Source organism: Myripristis murdjan, chromosome 23 (genome assembly GCF_902150065.1).
Source record: "Myripristis murdjan chromosome 23, fMyrMur1.1, whole genome shotgun sequence".
NCBI classification, from domain to species: Eukaryota; Metazoa; Chordata; class Actinopteri; order Holocentriformes; family Holocentridae; genus Myripristis; species Myripristis murdjan.
Window position 1 is genome coordinate 25,394,900 of NC_044002.1, and position 26,255 is coordinate 25,421,154.

Genomic DNA, 26,255 nt, shown 5'->3' on the forward strand with positions numbered 1-26,255 from the left:
ATACACGAAAATTCTGAGATTATATACTCACAAATTGGTGTGGGAAAAAACTGGAAAAACTAGTTTGTTCTCCTCCTGTGGGATTCAGTCAGAAGGAAATCCTGCTGGTTTGAGTCCAGAATCACAACCTCCTCCTCAGCATCTGGACTCTGAAGAGACGTTGCTGTGACTTGGGCCGATTCAGAAGAAAACAATATTTTCTGATTTTTTCTCTCATAAATTTACCATTTCAGTCTCAGAAATTCTTTTTTCTCTGAACATCACCCAACCCTCCCCACCTTGCTCTGTATTTTTTTTAGCCCTACAGTGGCACTGACACACCCTGATAGAAAACTGATGATGATGGCACAATGTTTTCAGTTTTCCAGGCCTGTCATGACCTTGTTGGCCTCTAGGTGGAGCGGTGAGCACATCCATTCTGTCTGGAGTCCACGAGACTGGCAGGTGAAATCAATCAGCGCTCCTCCAATCAGGAGGGGAAACCATTTAGTCTCGTTTGCTTTACGACCAACAAGACCTCTGTCCCCATACGCCCCTCAAAGCTCTGCTTTGGTTTGGTTTTTTCTCAGTTTGGTAATGCCGTGTATTTATTTATTTAGCTCCATTTGTGACTAACTCCAGTGTTTCCCTGATGTCAGCTTGTGTTTAAATCTCACTCTGTTTGTTCAGAGCCACAGACACTAAGAGTTCAAATGTAAAGCTAATCTCTTCTGTCATCCGTTCTTCTCTGTTTCTGGAATTGAGTACAGACCCGCCGCTTGACGATGTTAAAGGGGAGCTTCTTGTGGAAGTAAAGCTCCTTTATTGTGGAATCTGCCCAACTTTGGTGCCTCATGTCCAAAATTGGGACGTCCTTCTAGGCTCCTCCTGATTTAACTGTTATCCCACCACTGAATGGACGTTATCAGTCGTAATGCCCCCCACAGGTTTGGGTTAGAAGGTCCCTACTGTGTCTTGTAGTGTGCCAGAATCTGAGTTAACCAATCACACGGGACCCTGGATCCAGACGCGCCGTGATGTAGATAAAGGCCAAGGTGGTTGGGCTGTTGGATGGACCAATCACACAGACCTTCACTCCAGAGATTTGGTAGAAGAACCCACCACCTGGCCCAGAGGAGTGGTGGCCCTTTTCAAACCTTTTACTTTCTTCAGTAGCTTTGTAAAAGAACTCCAAATGAGCTGAAAACCTCATGCAGGACAACAGTGGTTATCCAACTTTTTTTGGCTTCAGTTCCCCCTTTCCCTGATTTCTGAATCCAAGTTCCCCCTTTACCTAACTTCAACATTTTGCTTATATATTTATTTTGTACCTGCTGGTTAAAAAAATGTAACTTTATTTGAGCATTTCAAGCAAATGCTCATAGACTCATAACCAAATCATCTGGATATAAACTTTCTGACTGCTGAGGAAAATAAATTTATAGAACTAAACTGCGTTGGTGTTGTTTATAGCCTTCTGTTTCAGTTCCCTAAGCGGTGACCGGCTGCCATTCCAAATGCCAGATGTAAAGCAGGTGGAGGATTATAGCCTACTTTCTACTCTTAAAATCATATACAGACTTCCTCATGAGAAGCCCTAACGATACATCTGTGGATCCTGGAGCTGCAGGTTTAAGGAAGTGAGACACAGATGAGGAGCGACAAGATGGAAAATAAGCCAATGAGAAGCACCGATTACAATCTGACGACCCCCGAGAAACGATCTCAGCCCACTGACCGCTTCAGTTCTTAATGAAAAATAACATTTAAAGACGCAACATCTTCCACAATTGTTAAAATAGTTTCTCTCTCTCTCTCTGTCCCCCTCTCTCTCTCTATGTGTGTGTGTGTGTGTGTGTGTGTGAGAGAGAGAGAGAGAGAGAGAGAGAGAGAGAGGAGTTCAGGACCATATAGGGCCCTCCTTTGTTTTTAAAGCTCAACTAACCCTTTGAAATGTGAGCAAATTCACATTATTTCTTTGAAAAACATACATGGGGGAGAGGGGATGAGCAAATTAGCAACAAATGACCTGAGAAATAACATGAAATTGATAAAAAAAAAAAAATAATAAAATAATTAAGAAGAAGAAGGACAGCAACCAACAATCTTTTAGATTATGATACAGGAAAAATAGCCATAATTACCCCGAAATTTCAAAACAATTAACCACTTAAAAATTCCCACTAAAAAAAAAAAAAAGTCAATTTTGTTCAGAGGGTGAAGTAAAAGTTTTCAACTGTAAATAAAGAAGAGCTAAACAAGATCCTCCGTGAATTTCATGGAGCTTTAATTTCTATAATAAAGTGAATGAAATGCCTCAGAAGAGTCAGCACCACGGACAGTTCCCGCCTAAGCAAATTCAGCACCACGGACTGGACCCGCCGCAGTAGATTCAGCACCACGGACTGGACCCGCCGCAGTAGATTCAGCACCACGGACAGGACCCGCTAAGGCAGATTCAACACCAGGGACAATTCCCACCAAGGCAGATTCAGCACCACGGACAGTTACAGTAAGGCAGATTCAGCACCAGGGACAATTCCCACCAAGGCAAATTCAGCACCACGGACAGTTCCCGCATAAGCAGATTCAGCTTCACGGACAAGACCCGCTAAGGCAGATTCAGCACCACGGACAGTTCCTGCCTAAACAGATTCTGCACCACGGACAGTATCTCCAAGATTTTCCACGGAGATGTGCAGGCTATAAGTTTGCTGTGTGTGTGTGTGTTGTTAACTCTGTTCAGCCTTAATGTGACTGCTTACTGTCCTTACTTTTGCTGCTCTGCCACATTAATCGGAGCTGACGTTAACTTGGAGTGACACACCCCCAGCTGAAATAAAACATCTGCCGGTGAGTTTATGAAAAGACAGATGTTTGTTGTGTCGCCCACACTGGAAAGCAGTAGCCTATATTTAAATATAACTGTTCATATAAGTTCGTTGTAGATAAAAATCAGCTGTGTTGGTGAGTTGTTGTCACGGCACCTGTTAGATTAAAAATGGCTGAGAAGTTGGCAGAGGTATAACTATCAGTCCATGAAAAAAATACTTTTTTTCCAGCGGATATTCTAGTAACAACATGATTGAGCTAGCAGAGCAGTTTTGTGTTGCTATGTGAGGAATTTATTCAATTATAGAGAATCACAATGTCTAGAAAACATGATAAGCCCAAGCTGGCTGGCTGACGAGGACTAGTTCACATCAGATCTCATGGAATTCCACTGAAACGGAGAGAAAACTAGCAAAAAACCTCTAAATTTTGAGAATGAAATGCCCACAGTATGGATAAATTTTGATTATACATTTGGAAAATAATGAACAATAATGAACAATACAAAATATGCATTTCTAAATTTGCACACAACCAGTTATTTCTACCAAAACACCTTAGCTAGCCAAGCTCCCAGTCAGTGCACTACAAAGTAGATAAACGTAGCCTACCTTCTGCCTGGAAGCTAGCAGCTCAGCTCAGGGTATGAAGAAGCTTTGTAATCCCACCTCCAGCTTCACTGTCTTTTCAGCCACGCAGTCATTTTATAGCTAACGTTAGCCCCTTACTGCCTGAATTTATTTACAATTATCTAAAAAAAAAAAAAAAAAAGTTTGTATTTTTGCCTGGAAGCAGATGCTAAATTAAGTAGAGATTGTTAATTTGAATATAGCACATACAATAGATTAATAGGTTGACTGAGGAAGCTGGTTTTGTTCAGTAACCACCCTCCTTTACAGGAGAAAAAATAAGTGACAGTGAGGGAGATGAATGCAGTAATGCTAAAGAATAGGAATGAGGGCACAAAAAGCCACAAAATGAGGGCACAAAATGCAAGTGCACAGAGTCCATACTGGGTTGCATATCTCCCAAAATAAGATTTTTGTCCTTTGTGATTACAAGAAAAGGTCTTAATGAGCCTTACCTGAAAAATCCATGAACAAGTATCTCTATTTCACCCCTTAAGGGACAATGATTGCTGACCTTGGACCTCCAACCCCGTGAGATTTTACCCTGACTTTCTATTTATTGGACAATATTTGGCACATTTGTGTCAAGAACCTGTAATTTTGTCAAAGAATCAGTGTGTCTTACAAAGTTTCACACACACACACACACACACACACACACACACACACACTGCAAGAGTGAAACAGGGTGTTGCTGAAAAAGAGCATGTGTGCTCAGTGAACCGACCATGGAAAAATACAGGTAAAAAAAAAAAAAAGATACAGGACAACAGGCAGGTTCTTCTTTAATAGAACAAAAATGATGCACCGGGCAAAACAAAGTACAGAAACAAACAGGGCCAAATGACCAAGCAGAGAAGAGTTGAAAGAGATCAGCTTAAATACGCCAGCGGGTGAAACTAATGATCCTAATGATTAACAGAGGGCCCGGGAAGTGTGCACTGCATGCACCGCAGCGTACACTGAGACAGAGAGGAATGCATGATGTACACCTGCTCTGTCCATGTTTTCTAGGCTTTTGTTTTCACTGTTTTCACACTAGTCCAACTGTCCAGCACAATAGTGTAATGGGTCTACTTGGAGGAAAGTAGCACTGACCCTGAAATTTCCTAGACATTTGACAAAAATTCAATACTGACTGAAACAGGTGGATCCAAACAAGCATTTTCATAGCATTTCTTTAAGGACACAGCTGAGTTTAAAATCTCATGTATCTAATTATTACCATTAAGAGCAGTCTCATCAATATTTTGAACAGAAATCTTCCCCAAAGACCCCAACCCAGAGACTTTTGATATCAGATATAATGTATATTTTCTGGAGCTACTTTATTTATTTATTTATTTATTTATTTATTGGCTTCATGTTGTCACAACTGAGACCAAAAATAAGAAAGAGCCATGAGAAGTGAGACTTGAATACTTGACAACAGAAGGGAGGTTCATTTTGAGTTTCTGGCCTCAGGACATTTATTAATTCACATCCAGTGACCACAGAGACAACATAGATTTTTTTTTTTTTTTTTTTAATGAGTGGTAATCTGTCCTTTGACTCTGCAGGTTCTCTTGTGCCAAGTTGATATTATAAGAAGTTGGTGATGAAGATCTGAGCATGGAGAGTTCACAGAGGTAAGGATCTCCTCTTTTCTTTTTGTTCATCAGGCATCAGGCTATGCCTTTATATTCTTGTTCCTACTTTCCTACTTTCTACTTCCTACTTATGAGGAGAGTTAGCAACAAATACACTTTTTTGCCTGCTGTTAGGAGGGACAGCAGTAGGCTTGAGGAATGGTTTTCTAAGGCGGCATTGGCAGTGATTTTGCCAGTGAAGCTACATGCCATAACAAAAGTTCATCGTGAAGACATTAGGAGCCATGTGGCTTAGAAGATAGAGAACGTGAATGGTTGGTCATGTGTTTAAATCTGTGAACCATGGTGCAAGTCAAGACTCTCGGTGAGGAAAGTGAAAGAGACATGTAAAATCCACTCATCCTGCTGAAGTGCCCTTGAGGAAGAAACTTTACTCCTGGCTTCTCAAACCTGGTTTCATCAGGCAACTTCAGTCATACGTATGTGTGTGACCCTTCCTCCAGCTGCAGCTATTGTTATAAACATCAACTTACTGTACCTAATTAAATAAAGACTTCTTTTAAAATAGTTGTAGTGGATGCAGTAGTTCACAAGAAGTGGCCAGATCTTCCACTTTCCATTTGGATTTGCCTTTATTTATCTAGACAAATTACTAGGTTATGAATTTATTGGGTTTGGAAAGAACAGGACTAAATGGAGATATTGAAATACTGAACAGGTTATATTGCAGTTAGCTGTAGCACAAGATTTTAATATTGATAGGTGTCAGACTCTCGACTTCCATGCACAGTGTTGTGACTGTATGCTGAAGTAAAACATTACATTTAGTACAATTATTCTGTTAAAATGCTGAAAGGTTATAATCATATTGCATACTGAATAAAATTTTAATGAACCTAAACTTCCTCGTTCTGTTTCCCCAAAGATCAAAGATGTCTTTCACACACCAGGTTCACACCACAGTTTTATTGCTATCTGCTTCATAAAGTGAGGTAATACATGTAAATAACTGAAAGACTTTAGTTTCGGTTCAAAATATGTTGGTGATGTTTAAGTTCCCAGTTCCGTATGGTGTTGTAGCTGCAAACCACAAGGGTGCTATGAATAACACTTTCTGTGACCGAAAAAAACAAAAACAAAAAAACAACTGAAGTAGCACCACTGTTTGTTATACTTGGATAACTGGATAGATTGGACTGTGGTTTTATCATAGAAAATAACTTTTGTCCAGAACAGTATTGAAATATTTAATTAAGTAGCAAATTCTTATATTTTTCTTACAGTCTTTTTCAATTGCTTACACACATTTTCAAAGCTCTGTGTCTTTTTCTCAAAACTTTACACACAAATCCAACTACTGCTAACACAAAATGCAAAAAGCACCCCATCTACTGCAAAATGAAACACAGTATTCAAAATACTGTAAACACATCTCAACAGCAAGCATTTGTCTCACATCACAAACACATCTCCCATTGTATCACACACTTGTGTATATCATTTACACACTGTCGCTCTAAATCTAAAGCTCTTGTTTCTATGGATTTTCTTGATATATCGCCATATAAGAGTGAAAATATAGTAGCAGGCAAAAAGAAATCAACACAAGCAATAATGGAACCAAAAATATTTAATTTTCTGAATAAGTCAGTTGCTGTTGTGGATGCAGCATTGTACAGCATCAAAGCAAAGTACACCAACCATCACATATGGAGGAGAGAGAGTGTGTGTGTGTGTGTGTGTGTGTGTGTGTGTGTGTGTGTGTGTGTGTGTGTGTGCGTGCGTGTGTGTGTGTGTGTGTGTGTGTAACTGCCGGTTTGGGGTGAAGCGCTCAGCAGAGACAGACGGTACCCCACATCTTGACCAATCACGTGCGGTTTTCGCAGAAAAAAAAAAAAAATTCGGTTCCTGGAAAAAAAAAAAAACACACAGCTCCCAATCAGGAGCCAGGCCGTTCGCAAACGACCCATCACTATTCCAAAGCGTCCTCCACGAACCTGGACTCGTCGTCCTCTGCGTCTTCCTCTGACTCCCCTGGCTCTCTGCATTGTTATCCATTGTTCAAGACAGATAGTTTTATAGGCCTATGTCAAGGAGTGATTGGTTGGTGTTCAGTAAAGCAATTATTGTTTTTTGTGTGTTAGCTAGAGAATTGTGTGTATTGATTTGCAAAAAGTGAATAGCTAAATTGAAAACTGTGTCAAGGCTGAGAATTAGTTTATGGTTTTGCTGATTTGAGGTGAAGTTGTGAGGTTTGAGTGAAAGAGTTTAGAAATAGTGTGATATATAAAGGTTTTGTGTGTAAGCAATTGAAAAAAAAACTGTAATACACCACAAACACAGAATTGTTATTCCAAGTACTAACACATATCTACATACAGCATGCCTAAAAGACTATTAAACATTCAGATCAGACAAATTTGTTTGACTGATGTACTTTACTCAGGTGTGACACTGTGACGGTTAATAAGGAAGTAACAGGCGAGTCAAAGGTCTCTGTGGTAGTACCTGGTAAAAAAAAGAGAAGTAACAATATATTAAGTCACTCACAGTGATGAGAAGGGGTCAGAGGTGACCAAGAGGAGGGCATGGCTGAGAATTAAAAGTCAACACAGCTGGAATTAAGCAAATATTGGATTGCTTCACTCAAGGCGCGAGGAAATTCTTTGCAACAGAACGGTGCATTTTTTTTTTTTTTATCAGCACACTGTTGGTTGACCTAACAGTCGCCACTGGAAATTGGTCTGGATGCAGCAAATGAAGAGAAATCAGCAAGTTCATAATATGTCAGTTGCTTAATAAACCTTAACAATGATGAAGAATTTATCTTTGAAAATCAGCTCAGTCCACTTACTTCTGTGTCTCTTCTTGACTCCACTTTTGGTAAGTTTTTTTTTTTTCAGTTTGACTGTCAGATGTTATACAGTAGCTTTTGTTTCAACTGCAAAAACAATGAAAAACAATGGAAAACTATTCAATTAAAGTCATAATGAAGATAAAATGCTTAGTATACATTGCATGAAAGACTGAACTATGAAAGGTAATTGTTGCGCATTAATACCTGTCAAACAAAATCCAGTTTCAACTATGTGTTAGTCAATCTATTCAACAGCCACTCAGTCTGCAGTCTGAAATGTCTGCAAGTTTCTACCACCTAACTGGCATTTTTACATTGCACTTTACATTAGGAATGTTTAGGTTGTTTATTTATGTATGTCTGGCATCGTGTGGTTTGTGATATCGGCCATATGGCATGCAGAACACACACGTGCCTGCTTGTAGTGTTTATATTGTATGTACTGGTATCTGATAGGTGCAGGTCTGTCTGTTTTAATGTTTGTTTTACTGTGTTGGTTGTTTTAATGTTTTTAGTAAGGACTGCAGGTGGAAATTAGCTTCCTTGCTAAATCTGGTGCATTCATCTTTTTATTCTTTTGAATAGCTTATAAAAGTGCACACTATCCTTTATAAATTAAATAAATAAATAAATAAAGACAATAAAGCAGTCATATTCTATTATGTGCACCATATTGGAACTAATGGACTTTTTCAGGCTCTGCAATGTGAATTTACAATTTTTCATGTGGCTCCCGTAATCTATTCTTACTAACTTCCTTAGAGAAACAAATGCAAGACAAAGGAGACAACTTACTGTAAAAGATAAGGGGAAATGTATCTCAGACATAATATTATTTTGTCCTAAATGTAGCCCATTAGAGATATAAGTTATATTTCAGGTCATCAAAAATGGAAAGTGTACAAATGTGTAGATATAATTTGATGCTTTTTGCTAAAGACAATTACTTAGCTGGGAACACATGTATTCATTTTCGGCTCATTTTTAACCCTAAAACAAATGTTGTAGTATACCCTTCCGTCTAAAAAACAAAAACACTAAAATCAAACAAATAAAAAAGTAAAAGTAGAATATAGATGTGTTTAACACTGTTAAAATTACTAACAGTGTTAAACACTGCTGAATCTTGACATAGTATGCCTGTCTCATTTAAACATCCCAACTAGATTGAAATTAAGGTTTTAACTCTTTGATGAAAAATGACAAAAGTAGACCTCAACTCTTCTTAAGAAAAAAAAAATACATTTCAAAGGCTAGTAATGGCTTTTAGAGGCGTGACATTTCTGCACATCTGTGCTTAACTCATTTCCTGTAGTGCTTCTTTTTACATTATAATTACATTATCACAATGACCTTACTAATGAAAAAGAACTGGTGGAAAAAAGTACTGCAAATTCTACATGTCATTATTCTTACGAGCAAAAAAAGCTGTCATGACCTATTTTGCACTATAATTACATGTGCCCCATTGAAAATCGCACTCTTTACTCGCTGTTTTTTTTTTTTTTTTTTTTTTTTTTTAATGTAAAGAAAGTGACAGAGGTAGGACAAAATGACAAAATCTGACTTGAATAAAGTTAATAATGGTAATGCTGGAGGAGGAATCAATCAGGAAGTCACATGACTTGGTTCGGTATTAACTGAGGGGAGAAAAAGCAGAAATGACACTGGGATGGGTTGCTCTGAGATTGCATTAAATCTCCATGAATTTAGAAAATGGCATGCACAGATGAACACTTATGAGCATTGTATATTAGCGAAAACATTGGTCACTTTGTGGAATGAGGTTATTGTTTTTCTATGCCCTAACAAAGGAGCCCACGGCAGCAACAACAGCATCAACAACAACAGCATCATCACCACCAATGACAGCAAGACCACCAACAGCACCAACAACAACACCAACAACAACACCAACAACAACACCAACAAATGCAGCTAAAACACCACCACCAACAACAAAACCAAGTAAGTATGAGTCACCATCTTTTATCTGTGAGTGGTGGTATTTCTGTATTTGCAGGTTGTTTAGTGCAGGCTTTGTGTAGTGACAGTCATACTTAGTGTAGCATGTTAGTCTCGGCCTCACCCACACTTTATCATCTCTTGTTTAAAGAGATGGAATGGACTGCCGAGTGAGAAGTCTAGCCCCAGGCAATGGAGAGCTAATGTCATTAATTATATTACAGCCTAATGCCAAATGCTGCCATTCTCCGCTACTAACGACTGTGATTCCTCTAATGACGACTGTCAATTCCCTTCTCGTTCAGTTAAGTTGGAGTAAAGTTGACAATATTTGTGAATAACTGAAAAATTGAAATTGGGAGATCCTTTAGTCATTAAAAAAAAAATGTTAAGATTTGTTTCCCACTCCACTAGCTGTCCTCTCATGACGACTGTCAATTCTTCCCTCTTTCAGTTCCTGAAGATGTTAATAAAGTGACGGTGGTAGGACAAAATGAATCCAGCATAACTCTGCAGTGGGATAAAGTTAACAGCATCACAACATACAGGCTCCAGTATAATGACATTGGCAGCACCGTTTCGACGAACATCAGTGAAACAGATGGGACAGCAGTTCAATATGTGGTCTCTCCTCTTATGGCTATGACTAAATATGAATTCACCCTCTTCACTGTGTCTGAGGGAGTCAGCAGCTCTGGACACTCATTTACAGCTGTCACTGGTAGGTGACTATTTCAAGCATATCAGGGGGTTATTATGGGATATGCAAATGATTTACACATATGTATTTACCTCGACCTGTAATAAAAACAAAGCAAAGTAAACTTGCAGCAGTCAATATGGTGTCGATGATATCATGGACTTGGGAGGGTAATGTGTTTTTATATCCTAGCTCCTCGCAATACATAAAGCATGACTCTACAATGTAATATGGTGGACAATAACCTCAGCCATACACAACCATTCACTTGTGTATAGTGGTAGGGAGAGAAATTTCACTGCACCAGAACGATATGAATCAGTGACACACACAATATTAGCATTCACAAATTAGACTCAATAATTTAAAAATGTCAATGCAACAACTGAGATATTTGATTGTTTTTTTTTTAAATCATACAGTTACAATGAACTAGAGGGGCAACTGATTTCTGACAGCTGCAGCATGGACAGAAGCCTGTATCTTTAAGCAATTTAATGTGTTTCAGTGAGTAATTGTTGGAAGGGAGTGAAAAGACTGTGAGGCTGATTAGGGAAATCATGTCTTTTTTGTTTGTAAACGAATTCTGTCACAGTCTGTTCCCCAGTGCACTGTGATTCCTCTAATGATGACTGTCAATTCTTCCCTCTTTCAGCTCCTGAAGATGTTAATAAAGTGACGGTGGTAGGACAAAATGAAAACAGCATAACTCTGCAGTGGGATAAAGTTAACAGCATCACAACATACAGGCTCCAGTATAATGACAATGGCAACACCGTTATGAAGAACATCAGTGACACAGATGGGGCAGCAGTTCAATATGTGGTCTCTCCTCTTATGGCTATGACTAAATATGAATTCACCCTCTTCACTGTGTTTGAGAGAGTCAGCAGCTCTGGATTCAGATTTACAGCTGTCACTGGTAGGTGACTATTGACTATGCTTACAGATGTGATTTGCAAATGATCGCAAAGGACTAATTGCTTTTTTTTTTTATCTGTACTGATATTTGATACAGTTGACCGTATTCCTCAGCTGAGTAAAATAAAAGATAGGGCTGTCAATAGAACCACAATGATTTACTGTAATGGACATGGAAGGACTGATGCCTCTTTATGTCGTTTTATGACCTGCATAGCTCTGCAATGGAGTAAAGTTGACAATATTTGTGAATAACTGAAAAATTGAAATTGGGAGATCCTTTAGTCATTCTTAAAAAAAAAATGTTAAGATTTGTTTCCCACTACATTAGCTGTCCTCTTATGACACCTGTCAATTCTTTCCTCTTTCAGTTCCTAAAGATGTTAATAAAGTGATGGTGGTAGGACAAAATGAAAACAGCATAACTCTGCAGTGGGATAAAGTTAACAGCATCACAACATACAGGCTCCAGTATAATGAGAGTGGCAGCACCGTTATGAAGAACATCAGTGAAACAGATGGGACAGCAGTTCAATATGTGGTCTCTCCTCTTATGGCCATGACTAAATATGAATTCACCCTCTTCACTGTCTTGGAGGGAGTCAGCAGCTCTGGATTCAGATTTACAGCTCTCACTGGTAGGTGACTATTAACTATGCTTACAGATGTGATTTGCAAATGATCGCAAAGAACTAGTTGCTTTTTTTTTTTTTTTTTTTTTATCTGTACCGATGTTTGACACAGCTGACCGTATTCCTCAGCTGAGTAAAATAAAAGATAGGGCTGTCAATAGAACCACAATGATTTACTGTAATGGACATGGAAGGACTGATGCCTCTTTATGTCGTTTTATGACCTGCATAGCTCTGCAATGGAGTAAAGTTGTATGGTTGTGGCTGTGTCCTTCGCTGTAGTTGTGTAGTTGTATAGCTGGTTACTGGGAGATCTTTTAGTCATTCTTAAAAAAAAAATCTGTTAAGATTTGTTTCCCACTACACTATCTGTCCTCTTATGACACCTGTCAATTCTTTCCTCTTTCAGTTCCTAAAGATGTTAATAAAGTGACGGTGGTACGACGAAATGAAAACAGCATAACTCTGCAGTGGGATAAAGTTAACAGCATCACAACATACAGGCTCCAGTATAATGACATTGGCAGCACCGTTATGAAGAACATCAGTGAAACAGATGGGACAGCAGTTCAATATGTAGTCTCTCCTCTTATGGCTATGACTAAATATGAATTCACCCTCTTCACTGTGTTTGAGGGAGTCAGCAGCTCTGGACACTCATTTACAGCTCTCACTGGTAGGTGACTATTACATAGCTATGAGCAAGGTATTTCTATTAAATGCAAATGGTTTACAAATTGCTGTATTTATCTGTACCTGGAATCTTAGCTGTTATATCTGGCCCTTTTCCTCTGTGCAATTAATGTCTCTTTATATCCCAGCTCCTCGCAATGCAGATGAGTTCAAAGCAGTTGGGCAAAATGAAACCAGTATAACTCTGAAATGGAATAAAGTTGGTAACATCCTCAACTATACACTTGTGTTCAGTGGAGGAGAAAGCAACATCTCTGCAGAAGAAGGAAAGGAAATAGTGACACACACCGTCTTAGATCTCATGGCTGGGATTATATATGACTTCACTCTCTTCACTGTGTTTAAAGATTTCAGAAGCAGTGGATATTCAATCCCAGCAGTCACTGGTAAGAAATCTGGGATGATTGACCTTATTAATTCATGGTTAATTACCCTGGCTAAAACGCATAATTTTCTGTCTTTCTTTAGGGAAGCAGAATTTTTTTTTTAAAAAGTGAAATTATAAATTCCAGTATTAAAAGTGTAGTTGTAAAGATTTGGTTAAATTGCAACAACATTTAATAACATATTTTTTATATTTCATTTTTACTTTCAGTGATTTTTTTTTTAAATAAATGCTCTCTAACTTGCTTATGTTTTACCTCTCTTCCAAGGAAATGAATTTGGCAGCCAGCAAACTTGACTGCCAAATTCATTCATGGCATGTTGTTACACATAAATATTTATATTTTATTTAGATATTAAATATTTAGGTTTTGCAAAATAGCAGTAAAATATGCAGCTAAACTGCATTTCGTTGTCTCAGTACTTTTTGCAATGACAATAAAGTTGAACCTAATCTAATCTAATCTAAATTCATAAACTTAATTCAAAGTTTACCAGTGGCAGTGAATGAAGTGTTCTTTCTTTTCATCAGCTCCCATGAAAGTGGCTTTTGTCAGCGTGACTGAACGCTCTGTGACTGGTGTAACCCTGCAGTGGGAGAAGGTGCATGGAGGAGTCCACAGATACTTGCTTCAAATAAACAACAAAGACGAGTCAATTGTGGCGAGTTCATCCTCAGATCCTGTGACATACAAGGTTCCATCTCTCCATGCTGGAACAGAGTATCCGTTCAGCCTGTTCACAGTGTTCTTCAAAGTCAAAAGCGCGGCTCTTAAAGGCTTCACAGTGACAGGTACACCGGCTTGCCCTCATCAGCGACTCTTCAAAACTGTTGTCAGAGGATATGTTTCATTTTCTGCTTTTAACAAAGACTTGATATTCATGTTTCATGTGTTTAATAAGCTTTGTTCCAGTCTGTGATTTTAGGGCTTTTCCAATAGTCATATGCTAAATTTGACAATGAAGACTTGTTTATTTTACGTTGTTACTTACAAATGCAATTATTTTTTGTTCCTCTCAGCCATAAACTGTTCCACTTCACCCTGGCATGTTACTAACTCATCAATCCAAGGAACGGTCGAGGGTTTGTTCTCGACTGCAGTGGCCACAAATGGATCTCAAGTTCATGGTGTTCACAGTGATGGAGGCCGTAATGTGTCTTTTGCTGGCCTGTACCCCGGCTCCACCTATGTGGTGTCTCTTTTCTATGAAAAGAACTCAGAAACCTTTCTACAGTGTCAACACAATCTGACAATCAGTAAGTTCAAACCTGCCATTTTTCGGAATTTGTCACCAAAATAATGAAATACTATCACTGCATTTCTCAATCTTTGTTGTACAGTGTAAAGGTGGTCTTATGTGTATCGCCTGCAGTGATATGATGAGTACATTTGCTCAGCACTTTTATTTAGAATCTAAGCAGAGAAAGCTGGGAAATATTGTCTTAGATGTCAAAATATGATATGCAGACAGTTCAGTATCAACATCTGTTTAAGCCTTTGTTCGTGTTTTATCACTTGTTTTAATCAGTTCCTCCAGTTATAAATGCTTACTGTGACTACTGGGGAGGTGGTTACTCTATTTTAATTTGCTGGGATGAGCCGAGTGGTGTGTGGACCGGTGTGGAGGTGAACGTGAAAGGGAATACTTATAAGGTTACCACAAATGCAAAGCTGGAAACCCAAATATCTGGATTTCAACCTGCGAAGACATACAAAGTGTCTGTAGCCTCATTCTCTGGGACCTTGAGGAGTGAGTTCCGCAGTTTTGACTGCCACACCGATCCAAGGGGTGAGTGAGAGATGATTATTGTTTTACTGAAAGAAATTTTAAACATTTCCACTCATTCCTTGTTGTTTTGAAGGTTGTCTGCAACCAAAGGTTTCTCCTGATGGGACAATAAAGATAATCTGACTGTGACTAGGGCCTTCCATACTGTGCTGAGTATCAGAAATGCCGCAGAGATCTAAAGCCAGGTTGTATTTCCTGCAGGAGTCATCGCAGGAGCTGTACTCGCTGTGCTGCTCTTTTGCCTCCTGGTTTGTCTGGCTATCTTCATTTGGCGTCGGAAGCCAGAGGTTTTCAGGGCGGTGTTGCCTCAGTAAGAACAATTTTAAGTACATCATCTCCCAAGAAATATATTATGTCAGTCAGACTGGTCACTTCTGGAACATGTCCCTTCTGTCCCCCACACTTTATTACACCTACATTTTGTTCACTCAGTTTGTGAGTCCACCTTGTTTTTTGCTTTCAGACACCTTTCATTTAACCCCTCTAAAACCCAATTCACTTTGTTTCTTTGAAAAACATGGGTGATGAAAATGAATGGAAAATTAAGAAGAAACTAGTAGAAATTATACAAGAAAATGACCAGAAAATGAGCTAATAAATTTACAAAACTATCAAAAAAAAAAAAAAAAAAAAATCCTGGAAAATTTGTTTTTAAAAAAAAGGTTAAACAAATACAAGAAATTTGTAATTATTCTACATCTATATTTAAAATTACATGACAGGAATATTTTTCATTTCATTGATGTTTTTCTTGCGATTTAGAAATTTTTGTTTTGGTTAATTTTGGAGTACTCTTATGGTGATTTAATTTCGTAATTTAATGTTAATATATTTTTTAACTAATCAAGTGAATTTGTTGATGTTTCAAATGTTTGTATACACACATTGACACAAAGTGGTTGATATATTTTTATGTTAAAAAAAAAAGTCTCACTCCTGAACAGTCTCTCTCCCTGACTTTTGAAATGATGGCTGTGCCCTTTACATCAGTGACCTCTCTGCTTCCTTTCCACAGCAGGAAAAGCTCATTTAATCGTGGTATCAAACTATCCAGTGAAAAATACAGGTAATAAAGCCATTTAATTTTCTCGATATATTGTTAACACCACTCACTGTGTATTCATAGGTAAAAAGCAGATGATGCAAGTGAAATATACAAAATGATACAGATTGTATTTTATTATTGTATTATTTTTTTCAGAGCCATTCCGGTGGATCGTTTTCCAGACCACTTCTACCAAATGAGTGCAGATGAGAACAGAGGCTTCAGTGAGGAATATGAGGTAACCAATGACAACTTAACATAGGCTATTGTGCTTATCCATACATAGATAGATAGATAGATAGATAGATATTTAATCTATTTCTTGATCACATGCTAAGTCATCTGACATTTGTTTTTGCAGAATTTCGGTCCTGTTGGCACAGAGCAGACACGTAAGGCAGCTGCTATGCCAGAGAATAAAACTAAGAATCGTTTCACCAATGTCTTGCCATGTAAGTCCATCCTCTGCTTGTTCTTTCATTTGATCAGCAGCTGTAGAGCCATGAGCTCTTTGCCTTAGCTTTACAGCCTTTTACAACAGTGCTCACTTTGATGTGGAGCACTGCGATTAAAGCGAGCTCTGTTTTCTGGTCTCAGATGACTGGTGTCGGGTAAGGCTAACCACCGACGATGACAGTGGCATCTCGGACTACATAAATGCCAGTTACATGCCAGTAGGTATTTTGTCATGTAAACCACAAACATGTCATGAAATGTTTTCTGCACCTCCACCTGCATACAGCATGCAGCTTAGTGCTGGTCTTTACCAGAAGAGTCCTATGATACGAGGGTATGATATGATAAGATAAAACCATTGTCCTATGGCCAGAGGTGCAGTTGGCAATAAATACCTCTTAATAGTGCTGTTCACCCACATTCCTGTGAAGTCTTATACTGTTATGACATGCAATTCAAGGCCTCTCTGATTTTTTTTTATAACCACAAAATGCTAGACAATGTAGACTACATACATAGTGAAGTGTGCACACTGATAATTTTGATATTTGGTTTTCAGGGCTACAGCAGCAACAGAGAGTATATCGCCTCTCAGGGTCCTCTGGCCTCCACTGTCAGTGACTTCTGGAGAATGATCTGGGAGCAAAGAGTAAAGGGTGTTGTCATGGTAACCAACTGTGTTGAGACTGGACGGGTGAGTCCTCAGGAATGGTAGATTGTGTTATATTGCTACATGTACTACTACTGTTCTGTACTACTGTAAATCATCTGCAGTTATATGGTCATAGTGTCATAAATAGATTACAAACGATCAATGCAAGTGTCCCATTGTGTACACAGCAAATATCGCTGTATTTTAAAAGTATTGATTTGACATTTTTAGTTGATTGTGGAAATGTTTGTTCACTGGTAGAGAAAACTTTCTGAAGTCTTGCATCCTATTCCTACTGGCATCAAGAGCAAATATTCTATTCTATACTTACAAAGCCAAAAGCAAAATTATACTAAAACTTAAAGTCCTCATGACCTTCTCTTTTCAATTTTTCCTAGACCAAGTGTGAGCAATACTGGCCTCTGAACTACATGCCTTGTCTTTATGGGGATCTGGTGGTCACAATCAAATCTGAGCAGCCAGAGCCCAACTGGACATTGAGGGAATTTGGTGTGAAAAATGTACAAAATCTCTCTCAACTTCAAAATATCAATCCAAATATAATCTATCTTGGTGTTGTCATACCTCCCAAGGAAGAGAAAGTGAATTAAAGTTGTGATTGAGTTTGTCAAACTGAGTCAAAGCACTGCATTACAAATCTGCTTATAGAAAATATTGGATATATTTTTTGCATGTCATGATGAAGATTTTTAAAATCTTTGCCTTAAAAAATTTGCAGTTTTAGTTTTTATTATTAGTATGTACCAACTAGCCTAGGAGCCTTGGACTGGGACTGATTTTAACCTCCTGTGTGGGAATCTTGTTCACAGAGGCAAACCTCAGAGGAGCGCAAAGTGAAACACTTCCACTTCACTGCCTGGCCTGACCACAGCGTCCCAGAGAGCACCGAGGCCCTGATCCAGTTCAGAGGGCTGGTTAGACAGCACATGGAGAGTGAATGTGCCGGGGCACCCACTGTGGTCCACTGCAGGTACAGTTTAAGAATTATTCCCATTCTGGACTCTTGGGAGGGTTACCTCTTTTGGTTGCCTATTTTATGCAGTGCACTTTTACAGCACCATGAGTGCACAGATTTTTAGCACAGATGGAATGACATCCTTTCCTCTGGGATCAAGAACTTCAATATGAGTAGCTGATGGCAATCAAATCTTGAAAAATACATTAAATGCTGACTTTATTAAAGTTAACTAGTTTTTTTTCATCAGAGGTGAGTAACAAGACCCTCAGAAAAAAGGTGGTGGTCACTGTATCTTGATCTTGAGCGCCATTTACGCTCCCACATGAAAGCAGGATGAGAAATTTCAATTTGAACCCTTAATGTCAAGTTTATTCGATCATACATGGGCACTGACTGCCTACCTGTGCTGTGCTTAATCTCTGCCTTTTAGTGCTGGTGTGGGGCAGACAGGCACCATCATCGCGCTGGATGTGCTGCTCCAGCAGCTGGAAAGAGAAAGGGCAGTGGGCATTGCTGGCTTTGTGCACAAGATGAGACTGAGCCGACCGCTCATGGTGCAGACAAAGGTAAATGTTTTACAGTCGAGTGTCTCAGGCTGAGCCACCACTGCTTTGGTGATGTTTGTCTTTTTCTTTGTTTTTAAGATTATTTTTTGTGCCATTTCCACTTTGTTTGACAAATACAGTGAAAAGAGACACAATGATGGGATGACATGCAGCAAAGGGCTGGGACCATATTCAAACGCAGGTCATTGTGGCTGCATTAGCCTCGGTTGTACTTGCACTACACAGGGAGTCATCAGGATGCCCTGTGCTTTGGTGATGTTAATTCATCTCCCAGGAATTTGTTTATCAGTAATCTTGAGTAAATAAATGTCCTCAGTCCCACTATAATGATTTGAACAAAGCTGGCCTTGGGGAGAAATGGGGACAAAGGTTGTGCCATTTCTAAAAACAGATGACACCTTCCTGATAGATTATGGAAATGGTATTTTTGACTTCATATTGCCCAGAAACTGGCAATGGCTTCTCCTCAGGGCTTGGTAACTGTTATGTGAGGTTTGCAGTGTTGCAGTAACTATGGCTTCCTCTTGCTTTCAGTCACAGCGCTCCAAGTCCCACAAGGGATGTCACAATATGAGAAGTTTGGTACTTGATACAAATACTGAGGAAGTTCCATGATTCTTTGATATCTGACTCAAGAGCATGACAAAAACAGAAATTCTGTTCAGCACACACCCCTTTATTTAAAAGCTTTGTATAAACATGAACAAGTAAACAGAAACTTTGTGCATACATATAGGTTACAGCTAAAAAAAAAAATCAAAAAAAAAAAATCAAATGGAAAGTAGAAAACAAAGCAGGCCAACAAAATACTAGTTTCTAATCAGAGGAACTCTCTGAAATGTTTTACAAACAACAAACACAAAGGTCTGCATTACCTGCTCTCATTAAGATTCACAGTCCTGTAAGCATGACTGCAACTTTGCACGTTTCAAGTATTTACACATACAGGCTAAGGCCGCATTACATTAGACAACACTGGGTTGCAAAGTGAGGTATCAAGTTGTGTTGAGTAGTATCATTTTGGTCTTGGTACTTTGGCATCCATCCTTGTGACATCCCTCGGTACCACCGCTTCAAGGAGTGTGTTCACATGCACATTATTCTTCTACGGGAGACTGAAGCTCTCATTTTTAGTTGCCTCATCTAAACACCTTGTAGAGTCTTATTTGTTCATATCTTAATTATGAGAAATTCAACCAGCATAATAATACCGACATGACTAGGCCCTGCCAATATTAACAGAAAAATAAGGCATGACCTCACACATCCTGTTCACCATTTGCTGTTCAGGCTCAATGCAGGAAACGGTAACACTTCAACACTTCACCTACTTAGCATGAAAGTGGTACTTTCATGGTAAGTAGGTGGTAATTAGCGAGTAATGTATTTTACTCGCTTCTTTTCTTTTAAATTACCCAATATCTGCCTCAAAATTTGTTGAAAATGGAAAGTTTTACTTTTACCATGTCACCATTTATTCTGAGCATTCCAAATGATGTTGCAAACCAAATTTATGATTTTTATTCACTTGTTTTCCAGAAGAACTCCAATACAACCAAACTGCACAGAACTGAAGTTGCACTCAAGTCGCACATGTAAAGACAGTCATGATATTCCTGAAATCCCATCACCTGTTGCAACTCGGATTTCATTTTTATGATCTAATGGATTTGAAATATTCATCCATAGCATTCATTTGATGATACAATAAAAGTAAAAGGTTTGGTTTGAGGTTCATTTTGATGTAATTTGGCGGGTCGTCCTGAATAACACCTTAATTAGGATATAAAGTATCAGCCAGAATACTGTGTGCATGTAAACACACTCAGCTTATAAATGTTGCTTGTCTATTGTGTTGCTTGTAACTCTGGTCTCTGTTTCCAGTCCCAGTACATCTTCCTGCACCAGTGCATCATGAACTCCCTGAAACCACAGCAGACCACCGAAGAGAACCTGTATGAGAATCCAGACACGATATATGCCAACGCAACTGCACTACGAGAGTTTCACTCACAAAATACCTGAGGTGGTAAACAATGGATTGTGGACTCATTCAGCTCCATTGGGAAAATACTACTTTTAGATTCTGTATGATAAATATTGTTATGTAATGTATGTAATCATAAAAAAAACAGATATATTGTATGCTCAGGACTCTCAGTGCACTTTAGTTCTTATTTTGACTTTTGAATTTTACTTTCTCTTTTTTATACTATTGGAGTTATTTCACTGTGTGAGAGCTACACTCCAAATGACCGAGGAATGTTTTGGAAATAGAATTTATTTATAGTGAATGTAGATGTAGATCAAACTAAATGTTGTTCACTTTGTATGACAAAAAACATTTTTTGACTTAATAAATGAGCTCATTTGCACAAAGCCCACTGCTGACCCAATTACCTGCCCCTTTAATACATTCTGATCGGACTGGCTCAAAAACAGCAGCTTGCATCAAAACCATGTATGAATCTCACAGGGAGCTTGCCTACTCTCCTCACACATACTCCACAATATTAGTCTTCACAACTGGGGACAGCAACAGAGAACTTAACATTGATGAGATCCTGTCTGGCTTTCAGGTTAAGGCAGCTGGCAAAAATTAAACCTGTCCTTCAGAGACAGCAATTTGAAACTGTAATCCATGCCTTTGTGACCACTCGGCTGGATTATTGTAATTCACTTGACATGGGGGTTAGTGGATCCTTCGTTGCCCGTCTTCAACTCATACAAAATGCTGCTGCACGTCTTTTAACTGGCACAAGCAAGTATGAGCACATTTCACCTATTTTAGCTTCACTCCACTGGCTGCCCGTCCATTTTAGGATTCATTTTAAAATCCTTTTATTTGCTTTTAAAGCCCTGAATGGCCTTGACCCACCCGACCTTTCTGAGCTGCTGCTCCCCTACTCTCCGAGCCGCTCTCTTAGGTCAGCTGACCAGCTGCTCCTGACTGTGCCGAAAGTTAGGTTAAAGCTCAGAGGGGAACGAGCTTTTGCCGTAGCGGCTCCAACACTTTGGAATCGATTGCCGCTGCACATTAGGCAGGCCTCCTCACTATCTCATTTTAAAACCCTTCTTAAAACCCACTTCTTTTCTTTAGCTTTTGATACCATGTAGGATTTATGATTTTATGATTTATGATTTTATTTTATGTGTGCATGTTTTTTTTTTTTCTTTTATGCTGTGCGGGCAGTGCATTTTACATTATTTTATTCTATTAAAATTATAATTGTGTTATCATTTTATTTTATTACTTTATTTTAATATTTTAATATATTTTATTTATTCTATCCTATTTTGTTTTATTATATTATTATTATTATTTACTTTATCTGATTTTATTTTAATTGATCTTATCTTATTTTATCGTGTTATCCTACTGTGTTCTTTACTTTTTTATCCTGCTTTTGTTGTGTTATTTTGTGGTGTTTTATCTTGCTGTGCAGCACTTTGGAAAACCTTGTGTTTGTTAAATTGTGCTATATAAATAAAGTGGATTGAAAGTGGATTGGATTTCAGGGCCTCAGGCTTGATATCCACTTCTGACGCCTGATGTTGTTTCCCTGGGTGCAAAGGCTCAATTTTACCAGCCATAAGTGGAGCGGGAACTGGGAACTTCTTGGCGATGTTGCGCAGGACACAACACAACACAACCTTGATAATGTCAGCCTTTTTGTCCAAAGAGGCTTCATGTGCAAAACCTAGCTGCATCAAGCACCTGAATCACGTCTTGATGGAGCCAAGCGCTGTCCGCATGACATCGAGGATCTTGGCATGGGCCTGCCTCAGGGGCTTCTCACTGGCTGCAACCCAAATCTACCTCCGGGTATAAATAAAGTTACCTTACCTTACCTTACCTTATACACACATGTATGCATGTGTATGTATGTGTATGTGTATATATGACATATCTTTAATGGTAATTTAATGGTATAGCACTGTATAATGTATTTCTTCACTTTTTTGTCTGTTTTATCTTTGATTTTATTTTTAATTTCATTTCTTATGTGGACCATGTGTCTGAATAAAGATTCAATGCAGTTACCATACAGTAACATGTTTCATGTTACTGAGTCAATATTTGTGTCATTTTAATTTTCAATATTTAATGTGACTTTAATTATTTTTTGCAGTTTTTGCTGTACTTTGTCAGTGATTTGAGTAAAATGATTCTGTCTTTTTAAAAAATATTTTAATAACTATTTTTTTTTTTTTTTGCAATTCATGCTTTATTTTGTTAATCAATATTATAGAGAACATTGGTGGTTATTAGTTCTTCATATTAAAATTTTTAAAAATAGTAAAGTCAGTGATTGAAATTAATCTTTGTTTTATTTTGGTAATCATTTTCATAGTAAAACCGTGAGTGTACATGGTTAGGAGTGTAATAATCACAGTTACCATGAAGTACCATGTAGTAAAACTGTGGATACTACAGTAAAACATGTTTTTTCATGTTGACTTGTTGTTGTGTGTCAGTAGCAGCTCATGTATGTGCAGCAGTGTTTCCCTGCGTGGCCGCTCAGCCGGACAAACAGCAGCGCGTTCACAGCGGAGGAACACTGCAGTATCAACATTTGGCCACCAGGTGTCACTGTTGTATGTCCTCTGTGATGCGTCCCAACCGGGAAATCAACACCAGTGGAAACAGACACAGCGAAATAAACTGGATTCAAATATAACAACGACAACAACAACAACAACAACAGCAACAACAACAACAACAACAACAGCAACAATAACAACCTCAACGACACTCTCTCTCTCTCTCTCTCTCTCTCTCTCTCTCTCTCTCTCTCTCTCTCTCTCTCTCTCTCTCTCTCTCTCTCTCTTTCACTTTCGTTTAGGTGTGATCAAACTGCGCACCGCTCCGAGCCCGGCGGACGACTTTCCTCAAGCTGTGGTGGCAGATTACCGACATGGAAAGGTACTGTAACCAGCATTTAACATTTTACACTTTACTGTAATCGCTGCTGTCGACTGGTGTGACTGTAATAAGACAATAAAATGGAGTAAACCTGCTTTCCATTTCTAAATAGAGGTTTGATGATATGTGTGCAGCCTGCAGGCCGACACTGTTCATATTTATTCAAGTCGAGGCTGTTTCCCAGACATCAGAACTGTTTTAGACGAACAGGCTTAAAGCATCAATAACATCACTTTTCTTCATGTTGCATGACATCAGGCCTGATCATGTTGATCGATTGCTCTACTGTGTATTGTGTGGCCTCCTGCTGCTGAGCGCCCTCTAGTGGTTCATTAGATTTACAGCTGCATGAGGCCCAGCAGCTTCACAGCTTGTTGACTGTCTGCTGCTGTCACACACCTTTCCTTCAGTCCATCAGCACAGAGCCCAGCTCCCACCTCATTCACTTACATTACATTTGCTTGGATTCAGTCTGTGTCTCTATATGTGGAAATGCAACTGATTGAAAAGTAATCCGATAAAAAATAAAATAAACCAGCTTCTGTGGCTGGTTCACTAAAAGTTAATTTCTCAGCGTGGTGGTCTTCCTCTCTGTCTGCCAGGATCCAGCAGGAGAAACCAGACAGCTGTGTGAGAGACCCGTCTAAGAAAGCTGGAATCAGTTTTAACGATGAAAAGAACTCCTCTGACACTGGGTAAGTTGTCTGTCTGTAAGTTGTCATGTTGCAACCAGACTTTTGTTAATCAGCCTCTGGGAGTTGCACAGTAAAAGCACAATGTCTGACATCTGAACACATCCACTCTTCACTGAATCTCCAGACTATACTTTGGATTTGAACTTGTGACCTTCTGTTCAAAATTTGGACACCACTGCCCCTCTTTAGTTCATATTTTATCTCAACCAGGATCAATCAGGAGAGATCAGACTCCCCTGAACCCAGCTGTGTGTCCATGAAGAGTGACCGGTCTATGGATCATCCTATTCACTTCAAAGATGGACACCACTCCACTGAACAGAGGTAAGAATTTCAAACAGGTGAGTTTGTTGTTTTCCAGCTCTACTGAGAAGAAGTGAGAAGTCATGATGAGACACAGATGATCTCTTGATGAAGTTTCTTCAGAGCAGCAGCATTTACATTGAGGTTCACCTGCTACTGATTCATTTCTATGATTATTATGGGCTGTTGTGCACTTTTTATGAACTAAGTATTGGTAATACTGAGATGTCCTTAGATTGCTTCAGGCTTCTTTAGATTAAGAACTGCTGCTCTTCTTAAGATGATCTTTTATCTCAACCAGGATCAATCAGGAGAGATCAGACTCCCCTGTACCCAGCTGTGTGTCCATGAAGAGTGACTGGTCTATGAATCATCCTATGACGTTCAAAGATGGACACCACTCCACTGAACAGAGGTAAGAATTAAAAACAACTGGGGCACCCCAGTATCTCAGCTGATAAGAGCTCGTAGCACTTGTTAAGGCCAAGTCCTGAAGGCAGCGTCCTGGGTTCAAATCAGACCTTAGGCCATTTGCTCCATGTCATCCCCTCTGTCTCCCCCACATTTCCTGTCTCTCTCCACTGTGACTATCGCATAAAGCCAAAATAACAAAATAAAACAAAACAAACAAACAAAAAAAAAAAAAAACTGTAAAAAAGAAACAGGCCAGAAACATGGTTACATAGCAGCTCACCATCCTCTGCAGTAGTTGTACCAGGACAGGACAGGTCTAAAGGAAAGGGGGGCGGGGTGATGATTTACATTAAAGACACCTTTCACTGGAATCAAATGAAGTGGTCATCTGGAAGTGACTTGGAGTGTGTTGGTTTAACTGTAACTCTTTTATCTCAAATGTTCTTTGTTCTTGTTGTTTTGTGCCACCCTCCCTCCTCTAACAATGGATTTTATCAAAATCTGAAAAACATGCTAAAACAGTGCGATTTGAGGAAAGAAGTTGTATTCATGGGTGATTTCAAAATCATTTGAGAAGACAGGACAAACAGGAAGGCCCTCAAACAGACCAGTGAGTGGCAGAACAACTAGTTTCCCACTTAAAAAATACCCCCTTCTCACTGCATCCCATGCAGTTTGGTTTCAGAGCTCATCACTCTACAGACACTGGCCTGGAAGCCAAACAGCTACAACCACTGCCACATTTTACGAAAATATACCATTTTGAGTTGGGCTAATCTCATCAAGTATGCAAATCTTGTATTTAAAATCTTGCATAACATTGCTGCTCCTCCACTTCAAACATTTATCACACAGAGGTTCAACCCGAGGAGACTGTGTTGTACCTATTAGAAAAAGTGCCTTCTCCCACTGTGGCTTTTGAAGAATCACCTGTGTGTACATTAGCGCTGCAACTGCAGCTTCTGCTGGCGTCTTAACAGCCGTCTTGTCCTGCTTGCCTGTCTCTACTATGTGCTTCTGTCTCGTTCAGTGCATGTTGCTGTCCACTCTATATACGGTCTATGGTGTGCTACTGTATATGCTGTAGTGTCATATATGTGCTTTTATGTGCTGATATGTGCTGTTCTGCTATGGTCTGTTATTGTGAGCGCTCTGCTGTAGTACTTTGTGTATGCTGTACTTAAATGTACATTGTTTTGTCTTCTTGCCAGTGTCTGCTGATCAGGGGCCCTATCTTGCGCCAGAC

The 26,255-nt window shown here is 39.0% G+C and overlaps 1 protein-coding gene across 1 annotated transcript in view; it reads left to right on the forward strand.

The window, feature by feature from the left end:
* Nucleotides 1–26,255, forward strand: part of LOC115355023 (NACHT, LRR and PYD domains-containing protein 12-like) — a 114,393-nt gene that overhangs the window by 31,090 nt on the left and 57,048 nt on the right. The window contains 2 exon segments of the mRNA XM_030045646.1: nt 24,503–24,616; nt 24,897–25,010. Of these exon segments, the coding sequence (XP_029901506.1) occupies nt 24,503–24,616; nt 24,897–25,010 (228 nt within the window).